This window comes from Tenrec ecaudatus, chromosome 18 (assembly GCF_050624435.1).
Source record: "Tenrec ecaudatus isolate mTenEca1 chromosome 18, mTenEca1.hap1, whole genome shotgun sequence".
Lineage (NCBI taxonomy): Eukaryota > Metazoa > Chordata > Mammalia > Afrosoricida > Tenrecidae > Tenrec > Tenrec ecaudatus.
In genome coordinates, this window is record NC_134547.1 from 57,336,034 (window position 1) to 57,358,906 (window position 22,873).

Genomic DNA, 22,873 nt, shown 5'->3' on the forward strand with positions numbered 1-22,873 from the left:
TAGGCTGCAGGGTAAACGCCCCTGGGTTTTTTTGGTATCGGATTTCCTTCCAGAAGGGCCCTACCAATTTTCATGCCGACCAGTAATGCATAAGAATGTTTCCTGGCTTGCAAACAAAACGTGCTACCTCAAATATATTTATTTTGCAAGTCTGGCATACAAGGAATTATATCCCAGTGTTGTTTCATTTGCATAGTTATATTGGACTATTCACTGGTTCCTCACTTGCTGACGTGGTTGGGTACCAAAGACTAGGTCGGTGGGCAAAAACTAGCAATGTACAGAAATGGAGGATCACATCAAATCACCAAATGGGAGATTAGCGCATTATTACCAAACAGCCAGATTACACCATTATATGCTTCCCAACTACTGGGCACGCTGGCCCAGCCAGGTTGTGCCACCGCCTACCCATCACAGCCAGCACTACTCTTGCCTCCGCTCAGAGTGTTCCTGCCCAACGCACGCACGTCAGTACACAGAGCGGGTAGAATGCCATGAGCTGCAGGCACGAGTGTGAAATGTCAGATGACGGGGCCGGTCGCTAAGTGAGAAGTAGGTGTATTCATATGCTTGGAGTTCGTTGTTAATCTTTCTTGTGAATGGCCTGCCCGTGTCCTTTTCTGGTCTCTGTTGGAGTTCTGGTCCTCTGTCCTCACGCTTTTTCAGTCCTTTGTGGACAGCTGGTGGTGGTGACCAAAGAACTGAACGCATTGCCTTCGAGCCGATGGCAATTCCTGCCAAGCCCCTTTGCGAGGTGGACTCGCTCGGCACGGTTGTCGCGGGTGTGAGCTTTAGAGAAGCAGACCCCAGGCCTTTCTTTCGACGTGTTCAGAGCAGCCTGCCACGCCCTGTTCCTGCAGTTATGGAAGGAGTCGGCTGACCTTTCCCCCATGGTTCTGATGGGAGCCATGGGCAGCGGGGAAGCAATGAAAAGGGGCAGAGAGAAGCTGAAAGACAGAAAGAGCCACTCACTCATATGTGAGCCTGGGCACTCCCTGTAGTGAGGGCCTTTGGGAGCCAAGCTGATGGGAGCATGGCAGGCAGCCAGGGCCAGGAAGTGGCTGTCCTCCCAGGGCTCAGCTGTGTGTGTGTGTGTGTGTGTGTGTGTGTGTGTGTGTGTGTGCGCGCGCGCGCGCGCACTGGGGGGATGTAGGGGGACAGGCTGACCTAAGGACATTGCAAACAAGGGCAGTAAGGGCTTGTGAGGTAAGGGCAGAGAGGAGTGGTGTGGGGCCCAGAGGTCCACGACCAGCCCTGGCTATGCTGGTGCATACAGCCTCTCTCTGGGGCCCTGGGAGAAGGCTCTGTTGGAGCCCTCACCCCCACCCCACCACTAACTCAGCAGGTGGAAACACGGGGGGTTAAAGTGCATCGTACAAGCGGTAGGGGTGGGGGGCACCGCAGAGATGGGTGCTCCAGAGCCCACCTTTGGCTGAGGATTTACTAGCCCCTCTGGGCCACAGCGCTCAGTGACCGCATGGGCAAGCCGAGCTGCCCCTGCCCCGCCCCTACCCCAGCATGGCCCTGGGCAGTGCACTTCCCCGACAGGGAAGTACTGAGCAGGCTCAGGGCCCAGACCTGGTTTTCCTCAGTCGCCAAGATGATGGGGCAGGTGCTACAGCAGTCTCATCCCGAGAAGCACAATGCGGGACAGTCCCAGAACACCGGCGGTCTGTGGAAGTGCCCAGATGATGAGCAGTCATGGTCTCGGCTCTGGATCCAGCGGGGTCACCCCGCACGGATTTGAGGGCCAGTTTGGAGCACTCTGGCTGTCCGGCCTTGGAAGGGCCTGCACCCTCCCTGAGCTCCTGGAATGTGGTCAGATGGCTGTCCTGAGTCTGAGCCTCTGGAGCAAGTGGCTCTTCTACAGCTCAGCAACGAGGTGCTGGGGGAATGTGTGGCTGTGGGCACCCAAGGGCACAGCCACCTCGGGGTCCCATTTGCCGTGGACTTGAGTGGACGATGCTGGCAGCAGGGCAAAGGGGCGCCCAGAGCAGCTTGGCCCCGACTGCTCGTGGCATCCCGCTGCTGCTGCGGACGAGCATTTCCCCGGCCTTTCCCATCCTAGGGATCCTGCTTCCAGGTCCATGGAGTCAAGATCCGGTCTCGGTTCTGCTCAAAGGCTTCTAACATTTTCTGCCTGTCTTGGTCGGCCTCGATCACCTGGGAGTTAAACACACGGGGACACCTGACCTGGAACCAGCCCCTCCTCGTGGACGGGAGAGGAGGGAGGCGGGCAAGGCCAAGGTGGTGGACGGGCAAAAAGGAGGCGAAAGCCACGCTTTCCCGCCGTGACCTGAGGCCCTGCTACCATTGCGGAAGGGCAGGTGGGGCAGACAGGGGGAGGCTCCTGGAGCAGACCACCATCCCAGACAGTTAAAGCCTGATCCCCATCTAGAGGCTTCAGTCCCGGGTGAGTGAGATGTTCCTGAGGTGGCCGGGGGAGAAGGGTGGGTGATGACACTAACACTGGGACCCGCCACGTTCTCTTGGCCTGTGCTACCTGCAGTCCTTGGAGCCTCCGTCCAGACCTGGAGACCACGGAGGCCGTCAGAGAAGAGCCTTCTCTGCCCCGGCCCTGGTCCCCCAGCTCCAAGTGCACGAGCAGCACAGTGGCTGGAGTTCCCCAGGCGCTCACCTCCTGGAAAGATCCCACCGTGGTTGGGGGCCTGACTTACCAGAACAGGGGCCTCCACAGGGAAGGGGCCTCCTCCGCCAAGCCATTCCTCATAGAGCTGGTGGATGGCGGCCAGGTAGTCCTGGGGAGAGACCACGGGGCAGGCTGTCGTGGGAGGGGCAGCTGGGGGCATCCCTGAGCAGACGACAGAGCCCTGCCACCCACCGCCCTCCTGGTTCAGACGGCAGCAGTCAGGGGGGTATGCCCCGCCTCAGGCCACAAGCCCGCCCGGCCAGCCAACATGCCCCAGTCAGGGGCAGGCCCTCTCATCTGGCTTCTCCCCTTCACTGCCACCGCTCAGCAGCGGCCACCACTTCTGTCCCTAGGAGTACAGGTGTCCCCACCTTGGGAGGCCTCTGAACCCTCCCAACCAAGGGGACCTGTCACACTCACTGGCCCAGAGCCCCACTCTGCCCTACACGTGAGTACATGCACATGCACACAAAACTACCACGACCACCGCCACCACTCTTCCCTGCACACACATACACACACACCACCCCCATGTAGCACACAGCCTCTGGATGCCCAGGACCACCAGCCTCAGAAAGCTTGGTGAGGGGTGCCCAAGGGCAAGGGACACACCGTTTGGCTATGCATGCATCCACAGGGACAGGCCCAGGGCTTCCTGCCACCAACTGGCAGCCAGAAACTGCACCACCAGTCAGTCCTTCAATCTGCCAACTGCTTCTACCTCAGGGCGGGACCCTGTGACCAAGAACTCCTGCATAAGGACCTAGAGGTACAAGTCATCACGCCACTGCTTAGGATCATCGGGGTCATAGCTGGGGCCAGCCCTGCCACCCTGCATCCCTCCAGGACCCAAAGGAACTGCCCAGAGAGGCCCGGCCTCTGTGGCTGTAATCTAGCATGCCGGTGCCAGACAGACTCAAATCAGGGTTGAAAGGGCCTCCTGCCCCGAGGCCAGCCCATCCCGGGAGGGGGAAAATCCAATGACGTCATCCTAGGGACTTGTCCAGCCTCTGCCTGTGCACCCCCCACCCCCGGCACGTGCAGGGTGCTCACTCCACTCTGTAGTGACCAGGTGCAAGGACCCAAGACACAAGGTGAGGAATCAAATTGACTCTTACGATACACACAGTTGAGCGGTGAACGCGAAACAAACGTCTTAAAAAGAAATCCCATTCCAGCCTGCTGTCCCAGGGGCTCAGAGCCGTGGTGCCACAACAGGTAAGCGCAAGGGCGCTGGTTCAAGCCCACCAGCCACTCCGAGGGAGAAAGCGGAGGCTGTGCTTGCCCAGAGTCACCAGAGTCCGTGCCGACCCAGAGTGGCCCTGTAGGACAGGGCAGCACTGCCCCTGTGAGTTTCCAAGACTGTAACTCCTTACGGGAGCAGACAGCCCCATCTTTCTCCTGAGGAGCTATGGGTTTCAAACTGCTGACCTCCCGGTCAGCAGCCCAAAACCTAACCACAACACCACCAGGCTCCTCCGTAAAGATGACCGCCTTGGAAAGCCTGCAGAGCAGCTGGACTCTGTCCTGGACGTGAGGGCAGTGGGTCTGGTGTGGATTTTTGGACCTAGGAGCTGTGGGAGCAGGAGCAGAGTGGAGGGGAGATCAGGGAAGGCTTCCTGGAGGAGGTGATGTCCAAGCTGCACCTTAGAGGCCCAGGCTATCACATATGCCAAGGCTCCTTTGTGTCGTATTCATTGCATATGTGTGTTGTGGGGGGTGGGGGCAGGGATAGGTGGTGTGTGTTTAATATTTGGGGTGTGTTTTGTGGGGGGGATGCATGTGAGATATGTATGGCATGGTGTGTGTGTATGGTATGCATGTGTGGTTGGTATAGGGGACTGGGGATGGGGGCTGGAAGGTATGTATGTGGTTGGAGAGTATAGGGTGTGTGTGTGTGTGTGTGTGTGTGTGTGTGTGTGTGTGTGTGTGTGTGTGTAGTGTAGTGTAGTGTAGTGTAGTGTAGTGTAGTGTAGGGAGATGAGGCCAGAACGAGAACTGGCTGGACCGGTCTGTGAAGTAGGGGCTCCCCTCTTTTGTCTGGGAACTGCAGGCTCTTAGGCTGAAAGGCCCTGTGGGTCATGGTCCATGCGGAGGCTGGCGTCTGTAAGGGTGGAGGGGGAAGGACCTAGGGCAAGGACAGCAGACAAGGGCCAGTTACCATGGTCCCAACTACAGTCAACGTGCACTGAGCCAGAGTGCAGAGGGGCGGGCCAGGCATTCCTCCACTGGGCGCAGAATCAGGCACTGGCTCTGACCAGGCGGCCACAGCAAAGTTCACGGCCTCCCTCCCATGCCCCTTATGCGGCGGGTTCAGAGGTCGTAGACCTTCAGGGAAGGAACAGCTTCAGTTTTCTCCTGTTGAACACCTGGGGAGTTGACATCCGCCACCACCGCCACATGTGCAGCAGTGGGGAGCGGGACACAGTCCTGCCCCCTAGAGCCCACCCTGCAGTGAGGAGCTGGCAGGAAGGCCGAGCTCTAGGACCCTTCAGGAGGAAGAAAGGGCAAGCCCTGGCCACGCTGGGCATGGGCCACTGGAAGTGACACCCGGCGGGCCACTCTGGGCTCAGTTCAGGTTTCTCTCGCTGCAGTCAGACAGACGGACAGACGGATGAGCTCAGGGTGGGCGGGATGCAGAGACCGGGCTGCCGAAGGCTGCGTACTCACCAGCGGGATGACCTTCTCCTCCTCCCGGCACCTCCTCTGCAGCCTCCTATGGCACGTCTCGGGCATGGTCCGGAGGTAGACTGCAGGTAAGGAGAAACACGTGGCTCTCACGATGGCCCTGCTCCCGCTGGGAGAGGGAGGGGCGCGGGGAACGGGGAACGGGGTGGAGAGACATCTGCCGCAGACCATGAGGAGGGATGGCCTGCTGACCCTCACCCCTGGCTGCGGTCCCCAGACCATGGCTAGGAAGTCCCAGGTCTTAGCTGCCGTTGCCGGCTGGTACTCAGTGGGCCCCAGGAACTGCCTGGTTCAGTTCCCAAGCCCTTGTCTGCCCCTGAGGAGCAGGCTGGCTTCACCAGGAAACACCATTGCTGATGGCAATTGCCCCACCAGCTGCTTCTGCTGGTTTGGGACCTAGCCCTGCAGGCCCCCCTGGGAGAGCCCAGGAGGGTGGTCAGGGGGTGCAGCCATCTTACCTATCAAATCCACAGATACGTCCAAGTTCTTCACGATCCAGTCGAACCATTCCGACAAGACCACGTAGTCCACCTCGGGCATCTTCCCGCTGCAGCGAGAGGACCCATGTGACACGGGCCGTGTGCAACCACCGAAAGTTCCTGGGCCATGCTCCACCCCCTCAGGGTCTGGAGGTGGCTTCCACAGAGGGCATCCCCAGGAGCCTCGCAGGGTGGGGCCCCGGCAATGCTGGATACATAGTGACCACAGACTGTACCATCCTGCGGGGGTGTCTTTGCACCCCGGGGCCTCCACCCCAACATGGGCTGGAGCACTGCCCCCTCTGGTCACCCCTGAAACCCCCCACCACTGAAGCACAGGGCAGTGCCCTCTGCCCAGTGTCGGTGTTCTCCATCTAGCGGGGGCATGTCCTTCACCGAGGGGGTGGGCACAGGACAGCAGATGGTGTCAGTAGGCACGTCTCAGTGTGGAAGCCATCAGATTGGAAGGGGTGGGGGTTAGGGGGAAGATCTGGGAGCCTGTCCCCGGAGAGGCTAGGTCGGGGCATAGCTGCCTGGACCCCGGACAGCCAGGAAGGCAGAAGTCTGCGCCTGAAGCTGGGGTCCGGGACAGAGTGAGGACTAAGACCTTGGGAGGTGAAGGGGGAAGTCTACCCAAGGGCCAGGGCCACCGGAGCTGGGCATTCCCGCTCCTGCTCACATGAGGGTCAACAATCAGAAAGGTGTACACACACACACACACACACACACACACACACACACACACACACAGCCCTTCGCAGGGCCCAGGGGCCTTCCTGGGCAGCAGCCCTGACCTGGTCCCCAGCTGCTCTCCCCCACATACATGCCTGTCCCTGGTTTCCCACCTCTGGCCTCTGTTCCTGCTGTCCCCATCCCTGGCACCCCCAAATGACTCCATCTGCCTCTGGCGCCCTGGCTCAGCTGGATGTGGACTTAAAGCCCATTGCCTGGCCCCCACCAGTTGTCAGGCAACTGTCACTCACACAAAGCCCCCACTACCACTGCTGGGGCATGTGCTCACGGGCCTCACGGGCCCAGGGCTGCCCTCCCACCCACAATGCTGGCACCCAAAACCCCCAGGGGAACAGAGGGTGAAATGAGAGGGGAGCGTGGCTCGTCTGCCACCGAGCGGCAGAGCCAGCCCAGTCTCTCCGGTGGAAGGAGCTTCCCCGGCGGCTGAGGCACTGGGCCTAGCTCTGCTGCTCTCCTGAGGGCACAAGCCCTGGAAGGGCCAGTGTCAAGGGGCCTCTGGACCCCAGAGCGTCAAACACACCCTGGCAGGCAAGCGGCACACTGGGAAACAGATCTGTGCCTAGTGCAGCAGCCAAAGAGGTCCTGGCATGCAGGAAACCCGGCCTTCCCAGGCAAACACGCCCTCCCCACGGACTCCCTGTTTACCAGGGGCCACGGGCAACGCCCAGGGATGGGTGGTAAACCAATGCCAGCCTCCCTGATACTCACAAAAGCTCATGTCCATCCAGTCAATCCCGGCTGGAATGGAGACCTGGCAGGGCAGAGTAGAACTGCCCACCCCAGTGGGTTCCAAGTTGGTAAATATTTACTGGAGTAGAAAGCCGGGTGTGTGTGTGTGGGGGGGGTGTGTGTCAGACTTAAGCTTGCAGCGAGCAGCTCACTGTGCCACCTAACAGGTGGGGACAATGTTCTGCCTGCGGGGGTTGGTAGTCTTTCTTGTTTTCGTTTTATCTTGTGGTTGAGGACAGACACCAATTCACCGGTTCCTACCTGTAGGCTCCAGTGACCATCAGGGACATCGGGGACCCTCCTCGGGCTCCTTCTCCAAGGGGTTGTTCCTCCCTCGTTAACACACGCCCACTGCCCCCTAAGGGTCCTATCTAACCTTTCCCATTGCTGTTATCACCTGGATCCCATTGGGATAGCGCTTAGAACAGCATGCTGCTCAGGAAACACACACTGTACTCCTAAAGCAACGCCAACTCACTGCCATGGAGTGGAGGCTGACTCGAGGGGGCCCCTCTGTGGGTTCCCAGCCACTACTACACGGGGGCTCCTCTTCCGACTAGTTAAGCTAAACTCCCGTTGGGTATAAGACATCTTCAGGACGCTCTTGATTTAAGGTGTAACGACCCCAGGGTTCATCCAGCCTCCGTGGTTCCCAGAAGTCTGCAGTCCCCGCTCCTACCCGCTTTATGGTATTTGCTTAATTAACTCACCCACAGTTGGCAGGGGGTGACACCCTGCCGGTGGTTATGAAAACGGAAGCGTGGATAGAATCTTTCTAGAGGGCATTTAGGCAACAGAGAGAAAAAACAAAGCAAGCCGCCAACCACATAAAAAACCTTTAAGGCTGCAAGCCGATTTCACTTCCGGGGATTTATTTTGTAAAATAAAAAAATCATGGATGTTCCTTCGAGCATAAAGAATTAAATCTTGGCACTCCTCTGTAACAGAAAACCATGCGGCAGCTGAAAGGTGAGGTTATAACATAATATCTAATGGCTTAGAAAATGCCCAGTAATCGAATGTTCGATGAAAACAGCAGGCCGTGGAGCTGTGGAGTCTCCCTGAGCCAGACTGACATTGTCAATGGCAGCCCACAGCACAGGGCGCGGCCAGCCTCCTTCAGTGCCACCCGCACAGGGATTCACCCACATACCTGCAAACCGGGGAGAGGAGAACACTAGCGGGCCTGAGAGCACTTCTCGGAGCTGTGGGACGATGGGAGCGTTGGTCCCCCTAACACCTTTCCGTGTTTTCTAAATGTTAACAACCGACTGGGTCTCAGAGAACCCTGGTGGCAGAGTGGCTACGTGTTGGGCTGCGACCCACAAGGTCAGTAGTTCGATACCACCAGCTGCTCCTCAGGATAAAGGCTTTCTACTCCCATAAAGAGTCACAATCTCAGAAACTCAGGGGCAGGTCTAACCTGTCCGACAGAGTCGCTGTGAGTCAGCATCGACCCCATGGCAGTGAGTTTGGTGTGTTTGATTGGTTCTCAGATAGACGTGAAGGCAATTCTTACAATGTGTGTGTGTGTGTGTGTGAGAGAGAGAGAGAGAGAGAGAGAGAGAGAGAGAGAGAGAGAGAGAGAGAGAGAGAGAGAGAGAGAGAAGGAAGCAAGAGTGAGGCCCTGGTGTCTCCTGGCTCCCGTGAGGACTGAACTGATGGGACGGAGAAGAAGCTAACAGGGATGAGGGAGCACACCTGTCCACGGGGTGTGAAACCCCAAGACCCAGGAGAGGAATTCTCCTTTAGCATCCTCCACGCAGGGCAGAGTCCTGGGAATAAAGGCACCAGGATGCTCCCCCCAGATCACGCAGAACGTGGGTGATCAGGGCTGGCTCCGGGGGTGTTTGACTTCAGGAGAGGGGAGGGTGCGTGGCTCAAAGCAGGGGGGGGGGCCGGCTAGGTGCAGATCCCCTGCCTGGAGCTCCAGGACAGACAGGGAGGGCCTCCTGGGCTACAGGACTCTTTCTGCTACCTCCTGCTTCTCATTTCAGGCCTCAAGGGGACGTCTAACCAGAGTCTTTCCCCTCGGTCATTAATACCACCTTCCCAACCCCCTAGGCGCACAGTCACCCAGCACAACTGTCAGGTAGCCAGATGGGGGGTTGCTCCTCTCCAGGCCTAGGGGTACCCTGCAGGAAGCTGGAAGTCAATCAAGGCTAAAGGGTATGTGCCAATTTAGGCCCGGAGGGGGTGGGGATGTACACCTAGGTGGGGCGGTACACCTGGGTGGGCCCCAATCTAGGCCAGGTGGGCTTAATTCAGTCAATGGGGTCAACCAGCACCATTGACCACGCCCCCCAGAGGGAGGCCCTAAAAAAAGCCTGAACCAGACCACCCTCTCTTTTCCAGCTGCTCCTCCACCGTGGCCTGTGCAGCTGGGCCAAGGTCCCTCCACTCCCCTTCCCTCCCTACCTCCCTTCCTCTCCTCTCCTCTCCTCTCCTCTCTGCTCTGGCCTCAGGCCACCCCGCAGGTGGGCAGTACCTTGAGGGTGCTTGTGTCCAGTTACTGTAATGCCTCAAACTTCTTCCGTCCTTTATAAAAACCCACCTGGATCACAAACTAGGCTTTAGCGTGAATTCTTTCTCGGGAGAAGCCAAGGACCGAGGTATTTCTCACCCAAGGAATCTAACACAGTCTCTGCTCTGAGGAAGACCGGATTTTCCCCTGGCCCCATGCTCCAGGGCAAGAAGGCTTTGGGGCTGAATTCCACTACATAGGCTTTTCCAGGGGCCTGAGATGGCAACTGCAGACAGAGGGACCATGCTGCTCCCGACCCCACGGATGCCCAGTCCAGGCTGCTGCCAGGCTTCCAAGGCAGAAGAGGCAAGATGACCCGACGCTGTCTTGCTGAGAGCTGCCCTCCCTGGGGCTGTTGGGCAGTGTTTCCTTGAACCTACAGAGGGGCAGCTGGCTGGGGCTGGAACGACACCACACGCGAGCCACCTTGTGGCTACCAGACCAGGAGGAATCCCAAGGGTGGGACCCCAACCCCTGAGTCTGGGGTCAGCAGAGGACCGGCGACACCCACACTTGGTTTAGCTGTGGAATGGTGAGGATGGAAACTTGGGGGCGGGGCACACAGGTCTATGTAGCACATGGGCTTCCTCAGCAACACATGATGGTGGTGACCCGCTGCGTGGAGTGGTGGGGTGCTGGCCAAGAAAGAGCCCTGCCCTCTACTCATCCCCGATTCAGCTCTGCCCACAAAAGCGCTTCTTGCTGGGCCTCCAAGGGAAGCCTCGGGCCTATTTCAAAGGAATCTGAACCTGGCCCTGGCCCTGGCCCAGGGGGGTAAGCCAGGACGCCGGAAGCAACAAATGTGAACTGGGGGTACGGTGGGCTGGCACCAAGGGAACACGGGGACTTCGGCACACACAGGGTGTGCGGACACCCACCACCTGTTGTCTGACAGGGCACAGTTATCGCTAGGCCTTGTGTCAACTTGGCAACCCTCATTGTCCGGCGTCACAGACCAGGACATCACCTTGGGGAGGGGCCCGTTTGAGAACCATAAGATGGCATGGCGAGGGACTCTCTTCCTCCTGCCGGTGTGGCTCCTGCATCTGGTGCTCCTGGGATGTGGGCCTGTGGCTCTCCCACCGCCTGCCAGTCCTGGGAGCTACCTGAGGTTGACCAAGACATCTGGTCTGTCTGTCTGACTCTGCCTTCACTGGCCTCTGCTCTTCCAGCTCCCCAGGAAGAGCCTCCGGCGTGACATCTGACCCACCCAGGCTTTTAGGGCTTCCCCGGCTGTGCGAGCCATTGGGCAAACGCCTCTCGCACCCTCTGCATGTGTGTCACTGGGTTTGCGTCTCCAGGGAGAGCCCATCCTAACACAAGCCTGGGGGATAAAGGAGAAGGCCGTGACGTTTACGGAGCCAACCATCAGCTCGTTGTCCCTCTGAGCAGCTAAGGGCCGGTGAACAGCCTAGCCCTTAACCCTCGCACCTGGGCAAGTCTGGAGTCTGAGGCCCCTCGTGTGTGTCCCTGGAGCAGCCTGGGAGGATAGCCTTCACTCTGGATGGAGGTCTGGACATGAGTCTGGAATCCATGCCTCTGCGAGCGGCCCTGTCATCTCTGTGCCCACCTCCCCACAGACAGACAGAGGCAGACGAGGCAGGAGGACACACACTCTTCCCAGGGGGTCTTGTCTCTCCTCTCGGGTCAAACAATGCAGGATGGGGCAGCCTGGGCCTGAAGGGCCTGGACACACAGTATTACCAATCCACCTTTACGATGGGCCCCCGGGAGCAGGCATGCTTGAGAAAGCCATCTTAAACAGCACCCTGGGGGTGAAATCTGTCCTTTAACCATTGGGTACTACTAAGTGTGGGTACATGTGCACTTCCATGCCCCTAGTCAACCATGTCACCCCACACGTCCCTGTTCGCTGATCCCTCGCCTTTGACTGACCCTGACTCCCTCAGTCCCCTCTTTTTGTGTCTCTATTTCACACACACACACACAGTCTTTTAGCCAGTCGTGGCTTCGTGGCTCTAGCTCCCACTTTAACTGTACAAGAATCCCGTCTGCCGCGCAGTGGCACATCAGCCATCTTCACTCTGGGAATGTGGACGTCTTCCCGGCCCATCTCTGGACTCTCAATCACGCTCTTGCTCTACTTCCACGGGGGCTGTGTTTTCACACTAAGGCAGGCCCGTGGCATGTAAACAAGGCGCGTGTGGACCCGGGGTTTTCTACAGTGGGAGCAGCCTGTTCCAAGGCCTTCATGTGAGAGGTGGGGGGGGTCCCCATCTCCCCCTTGGGCTAGCACCTTTGGATTCACAGCCTTTGTGGGCCCCAAGGGTCCCTGCAGCCTCTGGCCTGAATGAGGGAAACACAGAAGTCTCTGGCCACCTCTCAAGCAGCCCCAGCCCCACTCAGCCAAGTAGGAAGCCTTTGATTGTGGGATCGCTCCCTGACCCTATCCCTGACCCTGGGGAGGGAGAGCTGGCTGGTAATGCAGCTTGCACCCCCCCCCCAACTCGGTTCCCAATCTGCCATGGGGCTGCCCTGAGGGTTTAATGGGGCTGACCAGTCTGAAGAACCAGCCAGTTCCTTCCGTTCCTGTCCCAGGGCTCCCTGCCTGCCCTCTCAGCCCAGAGCCCAAGGACCACCACCATTCACTAGTCAGTGAAGCGAGGGCTTCTCAAAGTCCCCTCCCTTGGTCCTCTGCCTCTGGACCCGGGGGTCTCTGGGGTCCACGGTGAGGGGAGAGGGTACTTTGAGCTACCTGCCTGACATCTGTTTCAGCATCATTGTGGCAATAAACACAGCATGGCATGACACGGGGGCGGTGGGCACTCATACCCACCCGCTGAATACAAACCCCTATTTCATTTCTAAAGATTAACGGTAGAATAAATATTCGGTGTGTAAACTTCGGTACCTTCTATACAGGTTTTCCACAAAAATGTATCTTGCGCTGTGAATTGACCTCTCCATCAATCGCACTGATGACATCTAGAGGGGAACAGAAAAAACGACTCACTGCCACAGGCTTGTAATGGCGTAAATGGGCGTTCCTGCCAAGGGCAGCAAGGTGGGCATGCAAACTCACGCCCTGCGCCAAACAAAGCCTTTTAACAGGTGGTTTGTAGGGAGCCTGCAGACCGTACCTGGGGGCGGGTGTGCTGGTCCAGCATGGTGAGCTGTATGTACGTCTGCAGTGTGAGGCCCCATCGACCGGGGTCGCGGTACATCAGGCCCTGGGGGAGGACACAGCGTTGACCTCAAAGTGGCAGCTGCTGGACCCTGGGCTCTTTGGTCGCTGAAAGCACTCTTGTGAAGCCCGCCTGGGGTCAGAGGGGAACACACATGGCTGAGGGGCCCTCAGAGCAGGCCAGACACCGCAGCAACCACAGAAGAGCCCGGGCGACAGCAGAAACCAAAAACAACCACACCCACTGCTCCTGAGTTGGCTGCGACTCCTTGGGAGCCGAGGTGGGGTTTGAAAGACTGCAGATCTTTAGAAGAGCAGCAGCCTCATCTTGCTTCCAAGGAGCCGCTGGTGGGTTTGAAGTGCCAACCTTGCAGTTAGCAGTCCGATGTCTAGCCCACGCTGCCACCAGGGCTCCGAAAGCATTGTAAGCGGAGTCCAACTAAAGGCCCTGGGAACGTGGATTTCATCCCCCAGTAAATGGTCATTCTAGGGTCCAGGGGCAGCCTTACGAAGGGCAGCACCAGACATTCCTTTGGTTCACAAAGCTTCCCACCTGATTAAGGGCCGTCAGCTCACCGAGGCTGGTGCCCAGCCCATTGGAGTTATCCGCACCAACCGAAAAGATGTGCCAGAATTCGCCTGTCTAGAAGAGCTGTAGACATCCCAAGACTTAGCTACCCAAGAAAGATCCTTTGCTCGCTCTCTCGATTCCGCTGTCAGAAGAGGCAGGTCGCCCGGCCTGCCTGCCTGCCTGTCTCTTTCTCTCAGACACTTTGACACTGGTTCGGTTCTGTGGTACTAGAGCCCTTTAACTCCTTCTTCGCCAAACTCTGTTGTAGTTTGTTAATGGGTCTGTATTCAATCGAATTTTCTCTTCCTTTATGTAATAGCAACTCTCATGGTCTCCCGAGCTTTCACGTTAAGTTAGTTCTCTGGCTGTAGACTAGCTCTAACCTTTCTCGATCCGATGATCCCAAACTCTGTTCACTTCATTTCCTGTGCCCTACACATTTCACCTCCCTCAAGAAATCTATCCATTAAAGGTCTCACTCTGAGCTCACAGTCCAAGTGAGCTTGGTGAACCCAAAGCGCTTCCTATCCAGAAACTTCTGGGGTATTAGGGATCCCTTTCTAGGGCAGCCATACCTGCGATGCCACCAGTGAGCGGCTTTACCACAGGGGCTAGTTCAGGTCTGGGGCACCAGCTATCGCAGGCTCGCACTCTCTGCTGGTGCTGGACAAATGTCCTTGTCTCCTTTTGTCATCTGTGGGCGTGACACCTCTTTGAAATCTTCTGATATCAAGTCTTGGTGATATCAAGCCTTGGTATTGGATCTTCCTCTGAGGCTGGGAGTTTGCAGCACAGGGATGCTGGTCCAAAGGATGGGGGCTGCTCCTGGTTCCTACAGAGGGCTGGCTTGCTCTCTCTCTCTCTCTCTCTCTCTCTCTCTCTCTCTCTCTCTCTCTGCATCTCTTGTGAAGTCAAATGCTCTACAGGCCCCACCTCTCACATCAGATCATGGATGTGGTCTGAGTAAGGGTGTTGGTCCTCACTCTTAGTCCCTTATAATTGATTGGCTGATCGCCCTGCATTAATTACATCAGGAAACATTGATGACATCATTACATAACTTAGCCCAGCCCAGTTGACACGTACTTGAAAAGGGGGGGGGGGCAGGGCGTTGTACACAACTCAACCCATGACAATGTGGAATGATATCAAAGCCCTCACCATGACTCACAAGATCTACAGCAGTATTTCACAAAGCGGGCAGTCCCGGCCCCTGGAGGGCACGGGAAAGCCCCAGGGGGCTACAAAAGCCAACACTTACACCTTATCCTGGATGGTGGGCTAGAGTAAACAATAATTTTAATTGCCAGGAGTGGCTGCATCATTTTTCCCCCCCTGAAAAATGGGTGGCAGGCCACATACATTTGGGAACCTGTGATCTGGAGTCAGGCTTCTTAAACATTATCCATTCTGGATTCTTTCTGCCAGAGAAATTTGTGACACGGATGTTGAATTAATTGGGCACTTGCGCATTCAGAAACCTGTTCCTGTTGCCCAATTTTTCGCCACCTCCACATTCAGGGACGTGACCCCCACATCGGGTGGCCACCCCCAGTTTCAGCAGCCCTGGTCTGGAGAAGTCCTGCCTCCGGCCATTCAGTCAGCCTCCAACCACCCAGGACGAGCCTCCTGAGGGCGCCCCCAGCACACGAAGCCCACACCTCCCCCAGGGCCCTGCAATCGTAGTTCAAATCCACCAGCCGACTGAGCCATGGGAGAAAGATGAGGCTTTCTACTCCCATAAAGTGTTATAGTCTGGAAACCCACAGGGACAGAGCTACCCTGTCCTATAGGATCGCTGAGTCATATCTGAGGTAATATCAAGCTGACCCTATGCTGCTAGAAATGGGGGGCCTCAGATTCCAAAGCTCAAGTCAAGATCTTTCATCTGTCAGACATGTGGCCTCAGGCCACTCACTTGACCTGAAGTGACACCTGGGACAGGAGACCATGGGACCTACAGCCTTTCCCACACTCCCTCTCTCAGAGGACCACCAGCCCACCCTTCTCCATCCCTTCCCATCCTGTCCCAGCTCAGAGGGAGGAATGTGGCCAGGCCAGAATGCGGAACAGGCTCAGACACAGGCATGGGATCACTTTTCCCAGATGCTGGCGGGCTGTGTGGGGGACCCCCAGGGGCTTGAGCCGGAGCAGCCACTCACCAGAGGATTGTGGCCCCGGACGTTTCTCCACCTGGACATGGGCTCCGTCAACACCTAGATGGAGAGAAAGCATCAGGGCACCGCTCTTCCTCAATCCCAAAGTCCATGGAAGCATGGAGGGTGGAGAGACAGAGACAGCCCGAGAAAACCAAGACCCGGGCACCTGGGAGGACCAGGCCAGCTGAGCAGGCCCCTCTGCATGGCCGCAACCCCCGTGGAGAGGCGGCTTCCTCACAGACCTGAGAACATTCCCCCCATCTCTGTAGGCAAGCAAAGGTGCACCCGCATCACACACTAGTCCCTCTCCTTCCTTCTCCATCCCAGCCCCTACTGCCCGCCATATCCTGTCATAGCAACTGCAAGGGAGAAGGAGCCAGTCCCCAGCAGAGCAAGAGCTTTTCCATACCCCAGCACATGCCTGTGCCTCGATTCCCTCCCTGGTTCTTCACAATGGGCTCATTGGCAGCTCCAGCCCTAGGTTTCTTTAGTCCCTGCTCTGGCTCCCTGGGTTGGCAGGTGGGTCTTGTTTGAACCTTTCAGAAGCTTTGGTTAGCAATAAATCGTGTTCCACCGAGAGGAGCAGAGGTGAGCATGAAATGTGTCCTTCATTTTACTGTCTCTTCTATCTTATTCTCTATGACTTTACTATAATCTTTACTTATTATCGCTATACAATTGTGCCTGCTGGGCCTGCGATGATTTGTTAGGAGCTGGCTCCCCTGACAGACTGCCAACACCTGTGTGTCCTACACCTGGGGAGTGCAGAGAGCCTCCAACTGCAGGCAGGGAAGGGTCCTAGCTCCCCATCGCAGGCTGTGCCTCTCTGAGGGTAAGGACCTGTGCAGAGGAGACTGTTGCTGGTGTTCCCAGGGCCAAGATTTGGCGAGTACCCCCACCATATGGGGACTCTCAGATTGAACAGTAGGAGAGCACAAGCGCCCAAATAAAAGTAATCAATGGGACCCCAGGGAGTGGGCGTACGTACGTACACACACACACACACACACACACACACACACACACTCATCTCCTGTGCTGTTCAAATGCTGTTCCTCCTGCCCAGCATAAGCCACATGACATCAACTTTCACTAGATGGAAAAACTCCTACACACCCCTCGAAACCCAGTTCAAATATCCCTCCCCTCTGTGATTGATTCTCTGACCCTCCCACCCACCTCTCCGCCCCCTGCTCCTGAGACAGCATCCGCTACACCACTCAGGCCCACCGGAGGGCACCTTGTTCCCTGGGCCAGGTGCTCCAAATTTGAGGAGACAGGCCCAGCCTACATCCTCTCTTGTGCCAACTTTTTTCTGGTTGGTTCCATGGAAGCCAGTGTGGCTGCCGTACCTCTAGGTTTCTTGTGCTGGCGAAGAACTCAAGGCACGTGGTCTTCCCACTTGCGATATTGCCCTCGACACAGATCTAGCAAAAGATAAACATCAGTTAGAAGCAGACATCCCCTGGCTGGGGCACAGCAGGGAAGATGGCTGGGGAAGGGCTCAAGTGAACAGAAATTGTTCAGCCCAAGCCTTCAGGGTCTAAACTGAAAGCCCCCAAGGTCTCCCAACAAGTAACACAAGCACACAATGAAGCCCCTCCTTGGAGACAGATTCAAGGGCCCCTGCTGGTGAGCACAAGACCCCTCCCCTCCAGACCAGGGCCTCCTGGAGCAGGCATGGCCTGCTCACCCACCCTGGCTCTGCCATCCTCTGGCTCAATGCCCCAGACCTAAGTGTCCTGCCTCCGTAACTGGAGCTAAGGCCGCCGAGGGCAAGAAGCACAGTGTTATCACAGTGCAATCGGCCACTTTTTTTTTTTTGGTAGTCACACGGTCTGCAATGGCCACCGAATAACTAGGTGGGGCTATGCAAACCATGTACGTGAAGCCCACCAAGGGTACTGAATAGTTTGCCAATGACACAGGGAGGTTTGCAGGTGGGCCCATGTACATAAGGTGTCTGGGACTCTAACAAGGAGATTGGTCAGTTCTGCCATCCTGCTAGGCTGTAAATAAGCCATCCCTGAGTGGAAAGGGGCACACTTGACTACCACCAGGAAAGAAGACTGGGAGTGAGGTACGTCCTTCAGGCCTGGCACTCCTGGGCAGAGAACCTCCTAGACCCAGGAGTCAGAACTGCAGCACAGAAGATGCCAGAGATGAGGAGAAGCGGTGGCAGAGCAACAGAGGCGCCAGAACCAGGAGGAGGTACAGTGGATTTCCCCGCCGCCGGACTGAGCACCTTGGGGCTGGAAGCTGCTGGCAGTGTGAGGTGCTAGGCACTTGATGGCGCTGTATTTGCCAACTCATGGAGCTAGAGATCTAAGCATCTACAAGCAGAGGTCCGGCAGAGTGGGGAACCTCTGGACATTTGTGATGGAGCTAAAGAGTACTGTCACACCTGCCCAAGCAGGGCAGAGGCCAGCCCAAGAGCCCAAGGCCAGGGAGAGGCCTGCTTAAGCATAGCCAAGAAGCAGTTCCAATCACAGAAATGTATCCTAAGTCTTTCCTGATCCTGAATTGTAACCTGTTACTTCCATATGCTACAGGAACATCAAAAGTCGACAAGAGCCAAAGTACAACCTAAGGTATATCCCACCTGAATGGAGAGACCACCTCCGTAAAAGACGTGTGGCGTTGGACACTAACCACCAAAGATCAGACAAGTTATGGAATGCCATCAAGGACATGCTACATCAAGAACGCAGGATATGTTAGGATATGTTAGTTATCGCTCAACAAAACTAATTTAAAAAGAGAGAGAGAGCGACATATCATGTACACTCTACCCTTTTGGCTTTGTAACTCCAAGACTTGCTGCAGCAGACCACCGAGTAGCCCGCTGTGCCAAGGCTCCTTAGATGGTGTTAGGCACAGGTAGAGGGGAGGGGGGAAAGAGCTACATTTTGGTTGAGTGGCTTGACATAGGCCCGGCCCTAAAACACAAGGATCCCATTGACCCTCCAGAACCAGAGAAGTGGGTCCTAACATGCGTCACAGAAGGGGGAAATGAAGAGGGCCTAAAACAGAACGCAGAGTGAGCTCACACCTTGTTCACACTGACTACACCTGGAGGGGGGTTAGCCCTAGGAGGAGGACCCACTAGTGCAATGGTTCTCAACCTGTGGGTCGCGACCCCTTTGGAGGTCAAACGACCCTTTCACAGGGGTCACCCGATTCATAACCGTAGCAAAATGACTATCATGAAGTAGTAGCAATGAAAATAATGTTACGGTTGGGGGTCACCACAACATGAGGAACTATTACAGGGTCGCAGCATTAGGAAGGTTGAGAACCACAGCACTAGTGGGAGGGGCCGCCACCAGCTGCCAGCGCTCACTCTCCACCGAAAACCGAAGAGCCTCCAACAGATGACCAATAAGCAAAGCAAGCACACGCTTACTCATGCTTACTTATTAATCTGTAGCAGCACACAATGACGCATGGTTTTCACCACGCCCGAGACAGATCCCCGGGTGTGGTTTAGCTTTGCATTAGATCGCATACACATAAGAATCACCTGAGGACCTGGTCCAACTGTACCGTCTGATTCCACAGATCTGGGGTGGACGTACAAGTTCTCAGCTGAGGGGCGTCAAACCAGCCTGAACCAGTTCACAACCCTCTAAAGCTCTCCAGGTTTCTCACGGGCAGGCAAGGCTGTAGCTGGCCAGCCGGTCTGCCGCGGGCCTTCTCCAGGGGTCTAAGCAGAGACCCCTTCAGAATCCCAGAGTAGTAAAAAAAACCCAGTAGCACCCAGGCCTTCTGATTCAGATAGTGGCTTAGGCCTCACACCTGCTGCCCAGTGACGTTGCCAGGCCCCATCAGGGGATGCAGGTCAGATGGCATGGCTCCGGCAGACCCTGGGCAGCTCCAGGGCAGTGAGAAAATATGCTCTAGAGAACGCGGCCTGCTGGGTAGCATGGGCCCGCCCCCTTACACTCAGGATGGAGGCACCCAGAACAACGCAGGTCACTTGAGTACCTCACACTGGGTCACAGTGGGCCAGGCTCACCTCACCGCACCAGGTCGGGTCACTCGAAAGGTTTCCTCATCCCTTGCTCCTAAAGCACTCCACAATGACACTTCCAGCAAAGGCCAGGGCCCCGCCCACTGCTCTGGTAGAGCCCAGGCTACAGATGAAGCCCAATGGGCTGGGCACAGGGCATGAAGAGACCTAATAGGAGGGGGCTGATGAACTGCAGTCCTGGGTTTTTATGCAAGGAAACAGCTTCTCAGTTATTTAAAAAGAATTCATTCTACACATTCCCTCGCCCCACTTTGGACCATACTTCATAGATTTCTTGTTTAGTTTTGTTGGGGTTTTTTCCCCCGTCTCTGACAAAGTGAGTACCTTCACAAATATTTGTGAAACTGTGATTGAGGAGGCGAAGAATATGCCATCACCTAAGAGATGCCATGACTTAATGAGCGGACCATCTCCTCTTCCCCACCTCCTCCAGAAATAAAATCTTACTGGACAATGAAAATATGCATGTCAAAGAGGGGCTCACCACAGATTTCTTCTCAGTTTCCTTGACGTTATCTACACCTACAAAAGAAAGCAATGTTTACATTTCAGTTTAGACAATTAATTTGTTTGCCCTAGTTTGCTAAAAACGACCATAGAAAGTCATTTTTCATGTCTGCGCCTTGGCCTAAAGATGTTTTCTCCAAGACACCTGGGACTCTCCACGGATGGAAGGAGGCAGGAGGCAGATTAATTGCCCTGGTGACCTAGTGGGTGACCTACTCATTGGGTTGCTAACCACGAAGTCAGTAGTTCAAAACCAACAGCTGTTCCTGGGGAGAAAGGTAAGGCTTTCTAATCTCCCAAAGATTTGCAGGCCATTCTACCCTGCCTCCCCATTCCCCACTCCCTCGTGAACCCTTGATAATTTATAAATTATTATTTTGTCATATCTTGCCCTGTCTGACGTCTCCCTTCACCCCCTTTTCTGTTGTTTGTCCCCCAGGGAGGAGGTCACATGGAGATCCTTGTAATCGGTTCCCTCTTTCCAACCCACTCTCCCTCTACCCTCCCAGTATTGCCCCTCACACCCCTGGTCCTGAAGGTATCATCCACCCTGGATTCCCTGTGTTTCCAGTTCCTATCTGTACCAGTGTACATCCTCTGGTCTAGCCAGACTTGCAGGGTAGAATACGGATCATGATGGGGGTTGGGGGGGGGGGGCGGGAAGCATTTAGGAACTTGAGGAAAGTTGTATTTTTCATGTTGCTACATCGCAGCCTGACTGGCTAGTCTCCTCCCCTAGACCCCTCTGCAAGGGGATCTCCAGTGGCCTACAAATGGGCCTTGGGTCTCCATTCTGTACTTCCCCCTTCATTCACTATGGTAAGATATTTTTTGCTCTGATGATGCCTGATACCTGATCCCTTCGACAACTCATGATCACATAGGCTGATGTGCTTCTTCCATGTGAGCTTTGTTGCTTCTGAGCTAGGTGACCGCTTGTTTACCTTCAAGCCTTTAAGACCCCAGATGCTATACCTTTTGATAGCCGGGCACCATCAGCTTTCTTCGCCATATTTGCTTAACATTCATCTGTCATGAGCGATCATGGGCCTGGGCTTCTGGGGAGCCAGGTTTCTAGTGTCTTTGGAGAGCTCTGGAGAGCACCCAGAGGCCAAGAACTTGGCTAGAGTGAATCCCATTTCCGAGGAAGCCAGCCCTCACTTCTAAAGGGGGCGGGCTCCCAAACCTACCCGACACACCTCTGGCTCCCACCAGCAACCACGGGGAATCAGTTAGCTGTAGCTCCTGACCCATATTTTCCCCCAAAGCCAAGTGAATCCCACCAGAATTAGGTTGGGGCCAGGAACCTGGGCCGCAGGGTGCAGAGCAGCCCCGCCCGCTGCCAATTCCGCGGCCCCGACTCTGATCCAGTGACACGCTAGGACTCCCGCCTCCCGCAGCTCGGGGGACCGGCGGGGGGAGAGACCGAGGCCCGAGAGCCCGGGGCGGGAGTGGGCGCTGCCAGGGAAACACGGGAAGCGGAAATGAAAAAGATGGTTACCCGGAAGCCGGGCCCCGCGCTGCGCCCCGCGCGGCCCAGGTCCGTGCACCGGGCCACCCCGGATCCCCGCGCCCGCGCGGCGCACGGCGCCCGCGGCCCAGCCCCGCAGCGGCCGCAGCAGCATGGTGGGCGTGTGCGGGCAGCGGGCAGCGGGCGGGGCTTCCTCTCGGGCGAATCCGGCCTCCGCGCCGCCTCTTAAAGAGACCCCGCCGCCTTGCACCCCGTCTCCCCCAGGACGCAGACGGGCGAGGGGCGTCGCCACTGGAACGCTGGATTTCGGAATTCCACGACGTCGGAACGATCCAAAGCCGTCACGAAGGGCCGGAACCGGGTTCACGGTTCTTTCCTGCAAACTCGGACATTGCCAGAGTTGGGACCCTCCATGTACTTGGCCCCTTTAGGAAGACGAAGACATATCAATATTCCAACTGGACACATCAGGTGGGGGTGGGGGTGGGAGCGGGGCACGAGTTGTTACCTGTGACCTCATCCATCGTTGGAGAGCAAGTTCCCCTACAGGAAATGTGACTCACTCACCGACTCCTAACAGCCCTATTGGACAGGGTAGAAATGCCCCTGTGGGTTTCTGAGACTGTAACTCTGGCCGGGAGTAGAAAGCTCCGTCTTATCCCGTCCTGGTGGTTTCAAACTGCTGACCTTGTTGTTAGCAGCCAAGTACATGACCGCTATGCCACCGGGGACCCTAGGAAATGTGAAGTAGATGGGGTTTTATAATCCAATGAAGCTGGGTTTTGTAAACCAGCTGTTATCCTTGGTGGGGGGAGGTGAGGGTGGGAATTCCATTGGTTGATCGCGCCCAGGAGTGCCAACATACAATGCCCTCTCAGACAGGCAGATGGAAGTGTTGCCAGCAATTGATCACCTGAAAGCTGCATCCCTACAGACTTGGCACAGGGCTAGGGCGCCTCCAGAAATGAACTTGAGGTTTAAGTTCAATTTGGGGAGGAGCAACGGGATGAGGTTGTTGGAGGGACCCGTCCACTTGAGCAGACTTCGGTACATCAAATGTGTGGACGCTGAGATGAGCAAGGTCCAAAGAGGTCTGCCTGGAGCGGGGCGATGGGCAAATTATTCAAGACAGAATAGACGTCAAATGAGACTTCACAGCCC

General features: G+C 56.4%; 1 protein-coding gene across 3 annotated transcripts; it reads right to left on the minus strand.

The window, feature by feature from the left end:
- Positions 1-121: 121 nt before the first annotated feature.
- Positions 122-22,148, minus strand: TK2 (thymidine kinase 2). Of its 3 annotated transcripts, none has more exons than XM_075536368.1 (10): positions 21,743-22,148; positions 20,219-20,256; positions 17,054-17,128; positions 15,705-15,758; positions 12,928-13,017; positions 12,699-12,772; positions 5,800-5,888; positions 5,324-5,403; positions 2,682-2,762; positions 122-2,166 (listed from the first exon to the last, which is right to left on the minus strand). In XM_075536368.1, exons 1-10 carry the CDS (start codon positions 21,864-21,866, stop codon positions 2,068-2,070), a joined length of 804 nt encoding a protein of 267 aa, XP_075392483.1. In that variant the 5' UTR covers positions 21,867-22,148; the 3' UTR covers positions 122-2,067. The 3 variants fall into 3 exon arrangements, with proteins under 3 accessions (XP_075392483.1, XP_075392484.1, XP_075392485.1); XM_075536369.1 differs by lacking the exon at positions 21,743-22,148 and adding an exon at positions 21,217-21,687; XM_075536370.1 differs by lacking the exons at positions 17,054-17,128; positions 20,219-20,256; positions 21,743-22,148 and having other exon boundaries at positions 12,928-13,104; positions 15,705-15,757.
- Positions 22,149-22,873: the final 725 nt, after the last annotated feature.

Bases quoted from the DNA above. Each gene is read 5' to 3' on its own strand.
- TK2 (XM_075536368.1), bottom strand. From the start codon at position 21,866: ATGCTGCTGCGGCCGCTGCGGGGCTGGGCCGCGGGCGCCGTGCGCCGC. The intron at 20,257-21,742 runs GTAACCATCTTT...TTTCTTTTGTAG, and splicing joins GCGCGGGGCCCGGCTTCCGG to GTGTAGATAACGTCAAGGAA. The intron at 2,167-2,681 runs GTAAGTCAGGCC...TTTAACTCCCAG, and splicing joins CTGTGGAGGCCCCTGTTCTG to GTGATCGAGGCCGACCAAGA.